Here is an 18,827-nt window from a genome sequence, read left to right on the forward strand (position 1 = left end):
ATTAAAATTTTTTTATTTATTGCACTTTCAATACATTAATGTTGTTTGTATTTACTTGGCTAGCATTATGGTGCAGCGTACACATAAAGTGTTAATTGCATTGATGTTTGTGTTTCTTCTCAGTGGGAAGATCGTGTCTCCAAAGTGGAAGTCTTTCAAAGGTTTGAGGTTGTTGTGGAGGGATAAAATCCGTCTGAATAACGGCATTTGGAGGGCCTGGTTCATTCAATGTGAGTCTCCTAATCTCATTTCTAGACTTTACTTACTTAGTTACTCACTATTTATGTCATTTCTCTTATGTAAAAGTGTTTCTCAAAACTGTTAAACTGGTAAAACATCCTTTCAGTGTGTGTTCGCTATAGCAAATCTCGGCTGCGTGATTAAGTATATCATCACAAAATGTAAACTGTATTATTGCACAGATCTCTATATATACATTATATCCAACCTTTTCTGCATATTATACACAGTATGCTCACATAAAGCGATATTATATAACAAATCTCAACTGCCTATTACTATGCAACTATGTTATCGTCCAGCTCTTTATATAAATTTGTATGTTTGAGTATGTCCAGCTTTATCCGCATATAAACTAGGGATATGAAAATTTTGTCCGATACCGATAATTTTTTATTTAAAAGCCGATAACCGATATATTGGTCGATAAATCTGAATATTTGTTTTTAGAACAATAACAATGTATTAAAATAACATTAAAAATAACGATATCAATAACATTCAAAATTAACATATATCGGCTGATACCGATATGGTTGCCGATATATCATGCATCCCTAATATACACAGTATACTCGTGTAGGGCGATGTATACTATATAGCAAATCTCAACAGCTTGATCGGTTACATCTTCTGAAATATGTAAGCTATATTATCGCCCACCTCTAATCTGCTAAATGCAACTATATGGCATAAATATATAATAAACATTAACATCATGTTTTTCTGTAAAGTTGCCTTGAAATATTGTGTTTTGTGAAAAATGCTTTACAAATAAAATAGACCTAACTTTATAAAACAAAAGGTTCTAACATTTTTTCCCCTACAGTTTTGGCTTCCAAAAAGAATCTTTCAGCGATCAGTTCTTCAAATAATAATAATTTTTTTAATCTAAAGAACTATAGGGATGCACCGATATAAACATACCCAGCCGATACCGATAATTCTTTATATTTGAAAGTCGATAACCGATATATTGGCCGATAAATCTAAATCCAAATTTTTATATAATTTTTGAGAGCCTAATTACAAAAACAAAAGTCTCACCATTAAAATGTACCAAGCACACAATCATAATAATGTTCTCATTATAATTTTTTGTAGCCGATATGACAGACATGTTGCACTGAACTGTATTTTCCTTTTTTGAAACGAATTCAATCATATTTCAAGCAATTCAAAAGCATCATGTTGAACAGTGCGCATCTGAAGTCTCTCAGCTGAAGGAAATAACAAATTATTTATCGGCTTTAAAATATCAGCCAAATGTTTTTATTGGGCCGATAACGATAACATTAAAAATGAACATATATCGTCTGATACCGATATGTGGCCGATATATTGCACATCCCTAATATATACAGTATACTCGTGTAGGGCGATACGGCATGAAGATATCATAAACATTAACATCATGTTTTCCTGTAAAGCTGCCTTGAAACATTGTGTTTTGTGAAAAATGGTTTACAAGACCTAACTTTATAATATTTTGATACACCCTTAAAAACAAAAGGTTCCAAAGGGCGTTTTTTCACAGTTTGAGCTTCCAAAAAGAATCTTTCAGCGGTCAGTCCTTAAAGAATTATTATTATTTTTAATCAAAAGATCTATAGGGATGCACCGATATAAAAAAAATTGGCTGATACCGATAATTCTTCATATTTGTAAGCCGATAACCGATAATTCTTCATATTTGAAAGCCGATAACCGATAATTCTTCATATTTGTAAGCCGATAACCGATAATTCTTCATATTTGAAAGCCGATAACCGATAATTCTTCATATTTGAAAGACGATAACCGATAATTCTTCATATTTGAAAGCCGATAACCGATAATTCTTCATATTTGAAAGACGATAACCGATAATTCTTCATATTTGAAAGCCGATAACCGATAATTCTTCATATTTGAAAGCCGATAACCGATAATTCTTCATATTTGAAAGTCGATAACCGATAATTCTTCATATTTGAAAGACGATAACCGATAATTCTTCATATTTGAAAGCCGATAACCGATATATTGGCCGATAAATCAAAATCAAAAATTTTATATAATTTTTGAGAGCCTAATTACAAAAACAAAAGTCTCACCATTAAAATGTTTCCCAGCACACAATCATAATAATGTTCTCATCATAATTTTATGTAGCCGATATGACAGACTTGCGCTGCACATGTTGCACTGAACTGTATTTTCCTTTTTTGAAATGATTTCAATCATATTTCAAGCAATTCATAATCATCATGTTGAACAGTGCGCATCTGAAGTCTCTCAGCTGAAGGAAATAATACATTATTTATCGGCTTTAATATATCGGCCAAACTTTTTTATTGGGTCAATAAAAATTAACATATATCTGCCGATACCGATATGTGGCCGATATATTGCGCATCCCTAATATATACGGCATGAAGATATCATAAACATTAACATCATGTTGTCCTGTAAATCTGCCTTGAAACATAGTGTTTTGTGAAAAATGCTTTATAATATTTTGATACACTCAGGGTGTATTCACACCAGGAAAGTCCGATAGTTCACTTGCTTTGGTCCGGACCAAATAATTTTGTTTTTGTTGTTGTTTGGTACGGTTCGCTTTCACACTGCTCTTTTTGCAAGTGAACCAAAATTTTTAACTAAAACCACACGTGTGCTAAGGTCGTCCATTCATTGGACAAGGATTCTCAAGTAGGGAAATCAGGAAGTGCAAAAAAAAAAAAAAGGCTCGATGGAGATATTTCGTACTGCAATATTTGTTCTTTTACTGTTTTTGTGTTATTCTCTACAAACGCAATATAAAGAAACTAATGAGTATCATATGACATGATGTCATCTATACGATGATGTGCTGCAAGACGGTCGCGGTTCCGGCGGAGAGAACATGCTCTCATGTGCGCCTACCATGGGACGCTGACAGTGGATATAAAGTATAACGTTTTGATTCATAGAGAGGGGATATGTTCACACATTCAAATAATGAGATTCTTATTGTAGGCTATATACTGCTAACAAGTGCTGTCAACGTTAACGCTTGCGATTAAGTTTGACCAGTTTAACGTAAATTAACGCAGCACCCCCACCCCCACCATCCTTGTATTGTAACTATCGTTACATTATATGAACTCGCTCGTATTCATGCAAATGCTTTTAAAGCATTTATGCGCGATTTGACTAAAGAGAACGCTCTGTATGTGAATGTCCTGATGCGCACACACATTCATTCATTCCATTCCGCACACACGATGCGCAGAAAGACGTGCATCAGTATCGTGTGGCCAGACAGCGCGCCTCTTTCGCACTTGAACGAACAATATTGGGTCGATATTGATATTGGGCCGATATTGGGTCGGTTCATGTTCACATCGTAAAAGAACCGTACCAGAGTTCGTTTGGAACCGTACCGAGACCACCTCTTCAGCTGGGTCTCGGTTCGATTGTTTGGTCCGCACCCGAGTTCGATTGCTGTATTCACACCTGCCCAAAAGGTCCGCACCAAGGGGGGAAACGAACTAGAGTTCGATTCAATCGAACCAAACAAGGCAGGTGTGAATACACCCTCAATAATCAATCAAAAATAATCTTTTCAGCGATCAGTTCTTCAAATAACTATTTTTTTTAATCTAAAGAACCTTTTGTAGAACGCAAAGATTTCATGAAGTTTAAAAGATCTTCATGGAACCATGAAAAAACCTTTATTTTTAGCAATGCTTTAAAGTTTCTTCCTACCCTTACAAAAAAGTAACGTGCTTGTACCACCGAACCAGTAATTATAGAAGTGAATAATGGACTACAAAAATGAAATATGATGTTAAATTGCTTTAGATGTGGAGAAAAGGAAGAACCCTGTGTGTGGGTTTGTCACGCCGCTGGAGGGTTCGGAGGCGGATGCCCACGGCAAACCCGAGGTGAGTCTGAAGCCATAAATGCATTTCAGTTTATTTTTTAAAGATATTTTATTATGAATGTGTTTATTTATGCCGTTCGCAGGCGATTGTTCTGGAGGGAAGCTACTGGAAGAGACGGATAGAGGTGGTGATCAAAGAATATCACAAATGGAGGATTTACTATAAGAAAAGAGTGAGTAACTGAATATAATGGGTCGATTATATGGGATATTGTGCCGGACGGTATTCTGGCTCATCCTATAATCAAAGGTCCAGTCATAAAAAGAAAAAATACCAAAATTACCATTATAATGAAAAAAGATATAATACAGCATGTGAGATATCCATACAATTGCTGAAAATTTATTTTGCATTCAATATTTACTTAATATTTACTTAAGGATTTGACAAAAGAAAGAATTTGGAACAAACATTTCTGGTAATTGGCCAATCGTTGCTAAACTGATAATCTCCGAATTTCCAAATATGATTTTTCATTCTGGATGATATATCGATTTATCACTCCAATAATCCCACCATAAAATTACTGACATGATTATAGACATCTTCACAAAAAAGTTTAAGTGATTTCTAAAATGCGGCCATTACTTCCTGAAATTAGTTTTTTTTTTTTTTTTATAAGTCCTCTTCTATTCAATTATTTTATCCCTTAAAACTCATATTTGATCACCAAAATTACATATTTAAACATTTTATTCTTGAAAAAAAATCGTCATACCTTGAAATAGCTTGAATGTAACTCGACACCCTCGCCTCATTTAGTATGCGTGGTTCTATGAATATATCAAATGATCCCCGCCTCCACTCACTCACTCACTCACTCACTCACTCACTCAGAGATCCACTGGTTGACGATCACACGTTGATCTGATTGGTTACACAGTTCTATGAATATGCAAATGAGCCCCGCCTCCACTCACTCACTCACTCACTCAGAGATCCACTGGTTGACGATCACACGTTGATCTGATTGGTTACACAGTTCTATGAATATGCAAATGAGCCCCGCCTCCACTCACTCACTCAGAGATCCACTGGTTGACGATCACACGTTGATCTGATTGGTTACACAGTTCTATGAATATGCAAATGAGCCCCGCCTCCACTCACTCACTCACTCAGAGATCCACTGGTTGACGATCACACGTTGATCTGATTGGTTACACAGTTCTATGAATATGCAAATGAGCCCCGCCTCCACTCACTCACTCAGAGATCCACTGGTTGACGATCACACGTTGATCTGATTGGTTACACAGTTCTATGAATATGCAAATGAGCCCCGCCTCCACTCACTCACTAACTCACTCAGAGATCCACTGGTTGACGATCACACGTTGATCTGATTGGTTACAAGGTAGTGTGTGACGTCAGAAACACCAGCGATTTAAAACCATTGTTAAAACCATTTGGTTCACTGCAGTTTTAAAGAGAAAATACTTATGAATTTACACATGGTTTGTCTTAAAGCAGATTAAAAACGCCATATAGACACATAAACAACATTAGAAACTTCACCACAGGGGGACTTTAATACAAAATATGTAATGTGATGGTGTTTCTGAAGGAACCAGACCTGAGCTCGTCATACAACACTGCATTTATACCACTCTGTTGGGATACTGTTGCAATCTTGCTCTTTGGTTCAAGAACCCAAAGTTCAATATTCACAGGAATGGCCATTAAAACCTCTGACCCCGGTCAGTCACCCTTACAAAGTGAACAAAACCAGATCCGAAAAATTGACCCATCACTAAAATAAGATAAGATTCAGCATTTTAAGACGATTTGTAATCTCCTTTAGGATTGTAAAGCACTGCTATTTCTGATTAATTTATTTTTGTTTTATTTTTTAGCTTCAGAAGAACAAAGATCTGCTGTCCATGCTACAGAAGGTAAGATCACAGAGGAACTTGCCCACCATATTAATGCAATAAATGACAAGTAGTCATAGTTTTTGGTTAACTATGGCGTCTGGTTTCACAGGTCGTGCAAAAATCACAATTTCGATTTCATTTCTAGTTTCAACATTATTTGTTCTTCAGATATTGCTCTTTAAAAGAACACAAGTATCATCTGTAAATGCAAAGTGACCCCCTGAAAATGTTTACAAATGACTCACGGGGCCACATCAACATGTCCATATCTCTGAGATTAAACCATCGAGGGCCTTTAAAATAAAGATACCAATAGGAAAGTTTGTTTAGAACCAGAATCTAAAAGGATATTGAGATATATTTAATACTTCTTGAGGTACAGGCATACAAAGGAGAACGTAATCGGCTGGAGGAGAACGTAATCGGCAATACAGGATTGCTTATCTTACAGAAATATAATATATAAAACTGACATTTGGATATTTGACTCACCAGTGACCACATGTTTAACCCTTTGGGGACTAAGCCCTTTTTGGTCCGTTTTCTCTATTTTTACATTTGGGCTTATAAACCATATGTAATGGAGATGGAACACCATGTGTTTGGTATCTATGGATTCAGAAGACCCTAAGCTAACATAAGCATGCATCTAATGTGTTTATAAAGGAAGTATGAGTGAAAAATGTACAATAATCGAGAGAATTTCAAAAACGAAAATTTGATTTTTGTCATTTATTACTGAAAATCACCCCTCACACAACAATAGTGAACAGTTTTTGAACCAAAAAAATATTTGTCAAACCCTTTGCTTGACAGCCATTTGTAATTGTTCAATCAAATGTGTTAAGAACAATGAAATAAGGAACTTTTTTTACAAACAGTCCCAGGCGTGAAAAAGCGTCTGCTTCGAACTAAATGAGACCTGCTTGCTCTGAAGAACAGACACACTCACAACCTGGCAGATTTACTTTGCAGTAATTGTTCCAGAGCTTGTTCTGCCATAAATCTTTTACTGCTTCCCATCATAAAAGTGCTTAAACAATACAATAATAATGCTATTTAAGTTATTCTGTCTCTCTCTTATATAGATCTCTGTGCGCTCTGTAATACTCCGCTCCGTTCGCTATCTGTCTCATTCATTCTCCACTCGATGCTGTTTGTTTGTACATGTTGAAGGCTACAGAGTCCTCTGATTGGCTAGAATACGTCATGGTAACCTTCTTCTGATTGGGTAAAAAAAAAAAATCCTCCCAGCGGCAATTTTTCCATTGGTGGAGTTTGCCTAACAACATCGATTTCATTGGCCTTTTTATGCAGTGGTATTGCGCAACAGCGAAGTGTGTGTATAATACAAACGGAACATCACTGTTTTCAGCGGAATCTGAGGAAGACGGCAAAAAAGACCGCACCTCTCTATCATTAATAGTTTTGAAGATAATTGCACATTTGTAAAAGTATGCCATTTTGGGCGGTACCGCCCAATTCGTTCCCAGAGGGTTAACTTACTGCAGTGGTTCCCAACCTTTTTTTGTCTGAGACCCCATTTTCCCAAGAAAATATTTTAGTGCCCTCTTCACATTTAATGATATTATCGCTCTTGTAAGCTTGCAGCAAGGATGACAAAATATGTTGTTTTCAAACAAACGGTATGTTTACTATAACCAGATATGTTTATGCACAAATATAATATTGAAAATACAATAACAAAAACATCAGTAGGCCCTTTGTAATTTAAAAACGTAAGCCTAGGAGTAGCCTATAAACTGGCCCTATTTGAAATGCAATAACATTATTCACACTGGTGTGTAAGTAAAAAAAAAGAATATGCTATTACTAAATGACTGCTGTCTGGGAACTCAATACTTGCATGTTATTAGTGAGGCTTTATCAATGTGAGGCTTTATTTTTGGCGCTATAGCGAGCGATAATAAACTTGCATTTATTAACAGAATAATGCGTCTTTCGTAAGAACATTGTAGCCGGAACTACTTCTCTCTGTGACTTCTATGACGAGTCACGCAGGTCCTGGGCTCCTCGATCCGAACCCGTGTAAAATAGTCCCAATGTAAACACTTATTATAGGAGTACCAGTGGTTCAGGATCAGACAAAAACACGGATTGGAAAATGGATTCATGATGAACTCGCTCATTATATAAATTTTGTAAATTTCGAACAGAAAAAAGTTAAGGACTTTTATTTAATCCTCATTGCTCAAAACTTTAAAAAATATGACGTGACCCCCCCACAGAGCTCGCTGAGGCCCCCTTGTGGGCCGCGACCCCCTGTTGGGAACCGATGACTTACTGCACACGTAACTGTGTTTTTAGTGCACACTGAGTGTCAGGATCCCACAATTTACCCATTCGTTCCAGCCTGATCCACTTTTAAGTCCTTAAACGCTCGTTTTCTGGGGTCGACAGCTTATAAAAACTTATTTCTGGGTTTCTTAGCTTGTTTGCTGTACACCTCGTCACACAGCAGCTTTTAGACATTTTTCTGTCTTTAGTTAGAAGCAAGAAATGACGAGGAGGAGCCTCTCGCAATGCAGAGCCAATGGAGACGGTTGGATTGTCCCCTCCCGTCCCCGGTGTGGGCGTGGCCTTCAGATTATGACGCGTTACGCTCTGTCTCTATAATAAGTACATGTAGTTAATTAATATTACTCGGTACTTAAATATATAATTACATTGTAACAATGACACCTTAAAATAAAGTGTAACCCAAAAATATGAACAAAATCAAATTTTGAGCCGGGGAAGTGTCCGGAATTTGTTTGATTTCACTCGACCTTCTGGTTCACAACCCTGTGATTTCTTCTGTTATTGGGGAGATTTCTGAAGGCCTCTTCCACATGTATGGGCCGTAGCGCAGCTGAGATGGTGGTCTGGTGTGAATCATTGATTGCTAGAGTAGAGTAGCGTTTACTTTAGTAGGTTAGCGGTGCCGGTCATGTTTGCACAGTGCATTTCTATTAATAGTCGCCCTTCAGTTTTTGCTTCGCTCAGCTGGCCGAAAACTCAAAAGATCATCCTTGTGAGTAAACGTGATTGTGAATGCGCATGTTTATTTGCGTCACAGCCGCTCATATGGGTGAGAAATGAGTCATTTGATTGCTTTTAGTGACTAAAGTGCTAATCTTTCCTTCTGTTAGACGAGGCCGTCAAAGAAACTCACATTCGGGCTTCAACAGCGCTTAATCAAATCTGACCCACATACTGCAAGGTGCGAATCCACTGCACTTCTGTTACAGGTGCAACTCGAAAAATGAGAATATGGTGCAAAAGTTCATTTATTTCAGTAATTCAACTTAAAATGTGAAACTAATATATTATATAGAATCATTACATGCAAAGTGAGATATTTCAAGCCTTTATTTGTTATAATTTTGATGATTATGGCTTACAGCTTATGAAAACCCCAAATTCTAAATTAGAATATTGTGAAAAGGTTTTCATAATCTGTAAGCCATAATCATCAGAATGAAGGATTTGCAAAATTTGTGTCAGACGGCCAAATCGCAGCCAAAATCACACAGTGAACCGGCTTTAGTAAGAAAGGAGGCGAGAGCGGGGCACAACCTAACAACACGTTTGTGTAAATCCTCTTCGGGTTCAGAGTATTTTTTCCCCACTCGTGTCTAGTACAATTATGTGGTTTTGTTTCATCAATACAGTTTATACTTTTTTCTTTATTTACCCTGAAAGAATGGAAGTGAAATGTGACAACATGCCCCATACGTGGGGCACATTGTAACATGACCATATGACAATACGTTATTTAATCAAATAAAAACACAAGACAAACTAAAATATTTTGTAAATAAAATATATTTTTTAACTTTTTCATGTAAAATAATGCCATTTTTTAGTAATAAAAAAACAAAAAACGAATTTTGAGTTTGACAACAAACACACCACTAAACACAGCTATACAGAACAGTTCAAATCATAATGAATCATTTCTGAACATTGACTCTCAGTCTTTATTCACCTTTTTCTCATGGTTTCTAAATATTCATACAAGTTTAGAGTAGAATATCATAGTTCTAATATGAGCTCATTGTAACGCAGTGTGACAACATGCCCCGCCTGCGCAACTGGGGTTTAAACCCGACGAATGTCTTCTGCTGGTTAGATCAGCATTAAAGAACTATCTCAACTGTTAAATAACAGATATAGGATTAAAATAATATCAGATTTGTCTAATTTTAAATAAACACACAAATAGAGATGGAAAAAACGTTGTTATGTTTAAATAAATGTTCAGTAATATCTTCCAAAGATTTTTTAATTTCGGCACAATTTCTTCTCTATATTTGACCCTGCACCTCAAAACCAGTCACATGGGTCAATTTCTTTTTAAATTGAGATTTATATGTCACCTGAAAGCTGAAAATAAATAAAATTTTAATCTCTAATAATCTAAATATTGAGAAAATCTCCTTTAAAGTTGTGCATTTATGTTCACGATTGTGCTGCATTCACTCACACAAATACATGTTTTATATATTTACGGTAGGACATTTACTAAATATCTTCATGGAACATGATCTTAATATCCTAATGATTTTTGGCATAAAAGAAAAATGTATAATTTTGACCCATACAATGTATAGTTGCTATTGCCACAGATATACCCGTGCGGCTCCAGACTGGGTTTGGGATCCAGGGTCACACCTAGTGCCCGATTGTAACGCTCTGAAACGCAAGTAACTTTGCGGGCGGATCTCGGGCGCTTTTGCTATTATACCGGCGGGATAAATGACGCAAATCTAAAATGTGTTGGTCTGAAGTCTTCATTATTCATAGGTGTGGTTTGGGCGTAACGTGAAATAAACCAATCAGAGCGTCCTCTCACATTCCCTTTAAGAGCCGGCGCGCTTGTTCCACGGCGGATTGCTATTATAACGTCGGATCGCTATTATAACGGCGGATTGCTATTATAACGGCGGGTTTGCCGGCGCACGCCAGGAGCGATTCACAGTCGAGGAGACCGACGCTCTCGTCAGGGCCGTAAAACACAGAGAAGTGACATTGTATGAGGATGATGGAGAAACACACACACATATTAGCTTCGGTTAAACAGGCGTATAATAATTTAGGTAAATGTGTAATCTAGATTTATGCCTATTTTTTCCACATCTTCACGGACACAACAATGATTTCCCTCGTGTGTTCATATCTTTCCTTGTAATAATGTATGATTTGCAAAAATGAAAACTACTGCATCTGTTTATATTAGAGAATCAAAGTGTGTGTGTTGTGCACACGCTACATAATGGCCAATCACGCGCCCTTAAAATAGCATCTGACTAACGCGCGGCGCCGCTGTCTTTAGACTCGGTTTCTCCTGGTCAGTGGAGGAGTTGTTTTCTAAAACTGGAAAATATCACCAGGGAACGTTTGCGCCGGAACACGCTCCTCTTTTCACTGAACCGCCCCCGCGAGCGCAAGTTCATTCCCTAATTTACCGTCGTGCGTCTGTGGAGGGAAAAGTCGCTGTGCGCGGGTGCAAGATAGGGCCCATAGTGTAGATATGGCAACTTGTAAATACACTAAGTTTCATCATGCTGGCATGTTTGGAAAGTTTTAAAGCATGTGTGTTACAATGAGCCCCCACGCGTGGCCCAGTTTACCCCGCAGCGTCTGGTGTCGCGGCGCAGTGTGTCATCGGGCCAGTAGAAGGCCGTGAGTTTGCGTTTGTCCTCCACACACGTGAGTGTGTGACAGCGGGAACTGGGTCAGGAACAAAAGACCCGCTCGTCCTTCAGTGATACGGAGAAACCTGCGGAAAAAAAGACTGGGAAATGAAAACATAATGGGATCTGGCTGGGGTTCCTGTCTATTACACGTTTGTGTTAAACTGCAGTCGTTAAGCCCTCGCACACACACACACACACACACCAATCCTGCTCACAAACCAATACTATAATTTGCCACCTTTGTGCGTAAGAAAAAAGAAAGTGGAAAATGTAGGTACCGGTAGTTTTCAGAGAAGACGCAATCATTGACGCTGACGTCTGATTGTGGGTTTTATTATAAATATGCGGCCCGTGTCGAACATCGGTAGAAAGATCAGCAAGACTCTCCTGGTGTAACTCATGCAGATGAGATTTTCCCAATGAAATCCGTGAGTAAAATATCAAATCTGAGTTGGAAATTTGTGTTAAAGTCAACGATTTGCTTTCGTAATGCACGTTTCTGGTTTTATTGTGAATTATTAATCAGTGCAAGATCTTTCTAAAGGGAAAGAAATCATCAAAATGTAAAACTTCTGAAATGTTTAATAGCTGATGTCTTCTTGGCCAGGTGGGCTTTGGATGAAGTTGGCATGAAATGTGAATTGTGGTCGTGTTTTCTTCCCTATTGTGACGGATATCTGAGTTATGGCGAGACACGGCAGGCAAAAACATCGGGTTTTTTTCACTGGTTAATTTTAAGAGCTATTTGTCTTCAATAACATGTCTTCTTTCAGACTTGTGGTGAAAAAAAAGTCTAAAATACACATTTAGGTCTTTATTTTACTGCACTTTGTCTATTTGCGTCTGTAGGTTTCTCATAAATTCAACAAAAGTTGGCGTTTTAAATCAACATCGCTGTCTGCACACTGTCATCTCACACACGGTTATCTCTCTCTCTCCTGTACAATGCTGTCGGATCCACAAATGGTCATTTCCTTTTTATCAGCAACCAATCGTGAAAGTACAATGGGCATTTAACTCTAAAAGCGAAATCTCATTGGCTGATGTCAATGTCTGACAGCGTGATTGGTTCAGATGCATCACGTGACGCGCTCTGACATTTAGATGTGTGTTTTTGACTGTTTTTCTGCTCAGTTAAAGGCCATAAATGCTGTGTTTATAAGTTTTGATGTGATTTAGGTGGTTTGTGTTGTTGTTGCTAATGATTTGATGAGATATTGTGTCTGACCAAACTTTCTTCAAACTTTTCTGACCAAACTTTCCTCTCTTTAGTTGTGTGTTTTTGACTGTTTTTCTGTTCAGTTGAAGACCATAAATGCTGTGTTTATAAGTTTTGATGTGATTTAGGTGGTTTGTATTGTTGTTGCTAATGATTTGAGTATTTTAGTGACATCACCAACCCTAGAATTTACATAAACCAGCAGGAGCAGCAGCTCATTTGCATTTAAAGGGACAGACACAAAACGGTGCATTTTTGCTCACCCTCAAAAAGTGACAATTTTAACATGCGATATAAAAATATCTGTGGGGTATTTTGAGCTAAAACTTCACACACACACTCTGGGGACATCAGAGACTTATTTTACATCTTGTGAAAAGGGCATTATTCCACCGCTTTAACATTAAGTTCAGTGTGAGCTTCATCCTCCAGACCCGAGTGATTCCTCTAATCGTGTGTCTTCTCCACAGAGTCCGATCAGCAGAACAGGACTGGAGAAATGGACCAGTGAGATTTATCCAGAGCCCGAGACGGCATCCGAGGAAGTGCACATGTTCGACTTGGATTGCTTTCTGTCGGACATCTCAGACACACTGTTCACCATGACCCAGAAACCCAGTCCCTGGATGGGAGACCGCCAGAACAGTGAGTCCATCAAGGGATAGTTCACACACAAATCATTTACTCACTCTCATGTCATTCCAAAACCCAATAAATGAGTGTGTATTATCAAACTTGGCCCGTCAAGATGCATTGTCATTGCATTTATGCACGTCTTCTTATCGGATCAAAAGTGTATCCGCCTCTTTTTATGCAAATTTTTAGAAGTCATGCATAACTTGGTGTTTTTTTTTTAATGTGATTTCCCAAAATGTGCATAAAAATAGGTGGATGGAAAGAGAGCTATTGGGCAATTTTAAAAGTTTTATGGACTGTTTATTTATTTTTTTGGAGCCTGATATGCACTGTCTGCATTCATTATATGAAAAAAAGCGATGTGCTATTTCTTCTAAATCGCCTTTTGTTTTCCACAGAAGAAAAAAAAGTCGCAGATGTTTGAAATGACACAAATGACATTTTGTATTATTATTATATTAACTTTTTTTTTTTAAGTGCTTTTATGCGAGATCAGCTTTGTATGGAAGCTTGTTTCCGACACAGGATAAAAATAAAAAAGGTGATTGCGACTTTTTATCTCAGAATTGCGAATATACAGTCAGAATTTATATCTCGCAATTCTGTCTTTATAACACGCAATTGGGAGATATAACGTCAGAATTGCGTGATATAAAGTCCGAATTGCGTAATATAAAGTCAGAATTGCGTGATATAAAGTCAGAATTGCGTGATATAAAGTCAGAATTGCGAGATATAAAGTCAGAATTTCGTAATATAAAGTCAGAATTGCGTGATATAAAGTCAGAATTGCGTGATATAAAGTCAGAATTGCGTAATATAAAGTCAGAATTGCGTGATATAAAGTCAGAATTGCGTGATATAAAGTCAGAATTGCGAGATATAAAGTCAGAATTGCGTAATATAAAGTCAGAATTGCGTGATATAAAGTCAGAATTGCGTGATATAAAGTCAGAATTGCGTGATATAAAGTCAGAATTGCGTAATATAAAGTCAGAATTGCGTGATATAAAGTCAGAATTGCGTGATATAAAGTCAGAATTGCGTAATATAAAGTCAGAATTGCGTGATATAAAGTCAGAATTGCGTGATATAAAGTCAGAATTGCGAGATATAAAGTCAGAATTGCGTAATATAAAGTCAGAATTGCGTAATATAAAGTCAGAATTGCGTGATATAAAGTCAGAATTGCGTGATATAAAGTCAGAATTGCGTGATATTTTTTTGTAGTTTAAGTCTTTTTTTTTTTCGTAGAATTGGACTTTATAACACGCAATTGCGACTTTATCATGCAATTCTGACTATATATCTCGCAATTGTGAGAAATAAAGTTAGAATTGTGATTGTGAGATAAAAAGTTAAAAGATAAAATTAAAGCAATTATCTTTTTAAAAATGTTTTATTCTGTGGCGGGAACAAATTTCCATAGCTTTGTGAATCTCAGTAACATTAAAAATTTCAAACAGTTCCCTTGACTGAACAAATTAATTTTGTTCTTCACTGTATCTTGGTGTTAAGCTTTTTTTATTAAAAGGATGTTTGGCTGATTAAACAATATCACAACACATGTATCTTTCAGTGGTAGATAATGTTTGCCCTGCCTAATTAATGTAGGATTTCTAAGAGATTTTAGCGATGGAGAATTTAGTCACATGAGTTTATAAAATGCATTCAGGAAGGACACCACGCCCTAAAACAAGGAACTTTATAAGAATAAATGCACAAACTCCTTTAAACACACACACACACACACACACACACACACACACACACACACACACACACACACACACACACACACACACACACACACACACACACACACACACACACACACACCCTTACAGTTCGTTTCTCCCCTGTCGTCTCAGTTTACACCAGTAATGCAGACATGATCCAGCCTGGTTTGACACCACTACAGCCCAGCTTGGACGACCTGATGGACATACCAGGTGAGTTCAATGACCCTGGACCACAAAACCAGTCACATGGGTGATTTTTGTGAAATTAATGATTGTTGGCATAAAAGAAAAATGGATAATTTTGACCCACACAATGTACTGTTGGATATTGCCACAGATATACCCGTGCGACTCGAGACTGGTGTTGTGATCCAGGGTCATATATATCAGTCTTTATTATATTTTATAACTCTAACTTAATTGTTTTATATGCCGTGTGTCGCTCTGCACCCGTGTTCTGCTGCCTCAGACGCACAAGAGTACCAGTAATAGGAAAATGGAGTCGTAGAATGCTAATAAGACATATAATTGAAATTAAATATAAGCATTAATATAATTAAATATTATTTTATCATTTTTCAGTATTCATATATTAATTAATAATCATGAACAACGTTTTTTTAATGTTAATGAAACATAAATAAAATAGAATATATAATTAAATTAAATTCTATAATATAATAGTTATTTTATAAATTATTTTTCATTTAATTTGTTTATTAATATTCATTAACATATACAAGTAAATGTAAAAAAAATCAATGATTGTTTCATATTAATATATTGATTCATATTTATGAACAAATTGTTTTATCTGTTAATGAGAAATATAATTAAATACATATATATATATATATATATATATATATATAAATATATATATATAAAATATAATAATGTCATAATACAGTATATATAATATAATATTTTTTTTAATAAGTTTTAGTATTTATTTATTTATTAATATTTATAAACATATATAAATAATGTAATTAAATAAATCAATTAAGAAAATTCAATCATTGTTCAATATTAGTAAATTGATTGATATTTATGAACAATACGTTTTATCTGTATTTAAACTAAATATAGTGACTCATATAATTGAATTAATCAATTATTTTTAATATTAATTCAGTGATTAATATGAACATGTATAAATAAAGGGACATGGTGATGGAAACATATTTGAATGCTTTTTGCATTTCCTCCGAGAAACTTTGTGTTGACTCATAAAACGTTTTTTGTTTTGTTTTATTGTCACTAGACAATAATTGTAAAGATCCTCCCATCTCAATTTTTTTTCCTTCACCATGTCCCTTTAGGGTAGTAAACTAATTGAAATAATTTGTATTAATTAGAAATGCAAAAAAAAAAAAAAAAAAGCCTTAACAATAGGTAAAAAAATAAATAGGTGGCAAATGTACTGTTTACTTGTAGATACTTTGTTTCCAAGTGGTGTTGATGACTACTGTTGGATAACTTCCTCATTGACCGGGTCATTTAGAGGTGAAAGAGTCGATGACTGGAGAGTGGAAGTAGTGAAGGAGTGACAACATGTGATCAGGGATGAGTTTACTTTAGCACAACAGCTTCATTCACTCATTCATGGACAGATTTATAAAGAATACCAGAGCCCATCTACGGAGAGCCTTGCCACTCCCTATTAAGTCCTATTGTACCGAATTTTGGTTGTAGTTCCACCAGAGTTCCACTGGGGGTGATCGCCCGAGTGCAAAATTAATGGGAGTCTATGGAGCTAGACGGCTAAATGTGTCTCTTTCACCCATTTGCCGTTGAGAAATCTCAGATTTGATTGTAGGTTTTGCAAGTTCAACATGGGTTATAGGTCGAAAGTTGAATAAACAAACAACTTATGTCCATTCAATTTCTTACAGGTTGAGTTGTTGTTGCCCATAACACGCTAGCATTCTGCTAATGAACACTGATTGGTCAGTGAATGACTGATTACGACTAGGGCGGTCACTTTTTGTGTGTGTTGTGTGTTTACCTGTGTCCGCTGTGTTGTGTGTTTACCTGTGTCAGCTGTGTTGTGTGTTTAACTGTGTCAGCTGTGTTGTGTGTTTAACTGTGTCAGCTGTGTTGTGTGTTTACCTGTGTCAGCTGTGTTGTGTTTACCTGTGTCCACTGTGTTGTGTGTTTACCTGTGTCAGCTGTGTTGTGTTTACCTGTGTCAGCTGTGTTGTGTGTTTACCTGTGTCAGCTGTGTTGTGTTTACCTGTGTCAGCTGTGTTGTGTGTTTACCTGTGTCCGCTGTGTTGTGTTTACCTGTGTCCACTGTGTTGTGTGTTTACCTGTGTCAGCTGTGTTGTGTGTTTACCTGTGTCAGCTGTGTTGTGTTTACCTGTGTCCACTGTGTTGTGTGTTTACCTGTGTCAGCTGTGTTGTGTTTACCTGTGTCAGCTGTGTTGTGTGTTTACCTGTGTCCGCTGTGTTGTGTGTTTACCTGTGTCAGCTGTGTTGTGTGTTTACCTGTGTCAGCTGTGTTGTGTGTTTACCTGTGTCCGCTGTGTTGTGTGTTTACCTGTGTCCGCTGTGTTGTGTGTTTACCTGTGTCCATTGTGTTGTGTGTTTACCTGTGTCAGTTGTGTTGTGTGTTTACCTGTGTCCGCTGTGTTGTGTGTTTACCTGTGTCCGCTGTGTTGTGTGTTTACCTGTGTCCGCTGTGTTGTGTGTTTACCTGTGTCCGCTGTGTTGTGTGTTTACCTGTGTCCGCTGTGTTGTGTGTTTACCTGTGTCCGCTGTGTTGTGTTTACCTGTGTCCGCTGTGTTGTGTGTTTACCTGTGTCCGCTGTGTTGTGTGTTTACCTGTGTCCGCTGTGTTGTGTGTTTACCTGTGTCAGCTGTGTTGTGTGTTTACCTGTGTCAGCTGTGTTGTGTTTACCTGTGTCCGCTGTGTTGTGTGTTTACCTGTGTCCGCTGTGTTGTGTGTTTACCTGTGTCCGCTGTGTTGTGTGTTTACCTGTGTCCGCTGTGTTGTGCGTTTACCTGTGTCCGCTGTGTTGTGTGTTTACCTGTGTCAGTTGTGTTGTGTGTTTACCTGTGTCAGCTGTGTTGTGTGTTTACCTGTGTCAGCTGTGTTGTGTGTTTACCTGTGTCCGCTGTGTTGTGTGTTTACCTGTGTCCGCTGTGTTGTGTGTTTACCTGTGTCAGCTGTGTTGTGTGTTTACCTGTGTCCGTTGTGTTGTGTGTTTACCTGTGTCCGCTGTGTTGTGTGTTTACCTGTGTCAGCTGTGTTGTGTGTTTACCTGTGTCCGCTGTGTTGTGTGGTTACCTGTGTCAGCTGTGTTGTGTGTTTACCTGTGTCCGCTGTCTTGTGTGTTTACCTGTGTCCATTGTGTTGTGTGTTTACCTGTGTCAGTTGTGTTGTGTGTTTACCTGTGTCCGCTGTGTTGTGTGTTTACCTGTGTCCGCTGTGTTGTGTGTTTACCTGTGTCCGCTGTGTTGTGTGTTTACCTGTGTCAGCTGTGTTGTGTGTT

At 37.2% G+C, this 18,827-nt stretch overlaps 1 protein-coding gene across 2 annotated transcripts in view; it reads left to right on the forward strand.

The window, feature by feature from the left end:
* mlxipl (MLX interacting protein like) overlaps positions 1 to 18,827 on the forward strand; it is a 52,419-nt gene that overhangs the window by 8,469 nt on the left and 25,123 nt on the right. For both annotated transcript variants that reach the window (XR_013796883.1, XM_079607190.1), the window contains exons 2-7: positions 124 to 230; positions 4,069 to 4,151; positions 4,234 to 4,323; positions 6,008 to 6,046; positions 13,420 to 13,594; positions 15,457 to 15,537. Coding sequence is in view for 1 of the 2 variants with exons in the window: in XM_079607190.1 (XP_079463316.1) it covers positions 124 to 230; positions 4,069 to 4,151; positions 4,234 to 4,323; positions 6,008 to 6,046; positions 13,420 to 13,594; positions 15,457 to 15,537 (575 nt within the window). In the remaining variant the exon portion in view is untranslated. The remainder of the gene's footprint in view (positions 1 to 123; positions 231 to 4,068; positions 4,152 to 4,233; positions 4,324 to 6,007; positions 6,047 to 13,419; positions 13,595 to 15,456; positions 15,538 to 18,827) is intronic.

Source organism: Phoxinus phoxinus, assembly GCF_949152265.1.
Source record: "Phoxinus phoxinus genome assembly, chromosome: 3".
NCBI lineage: Eukaryota > Metazoa > Chordata > Actinopteri > Cypriniformes > Leuciscidae > Phoxinus > Phoxinus phoxinus.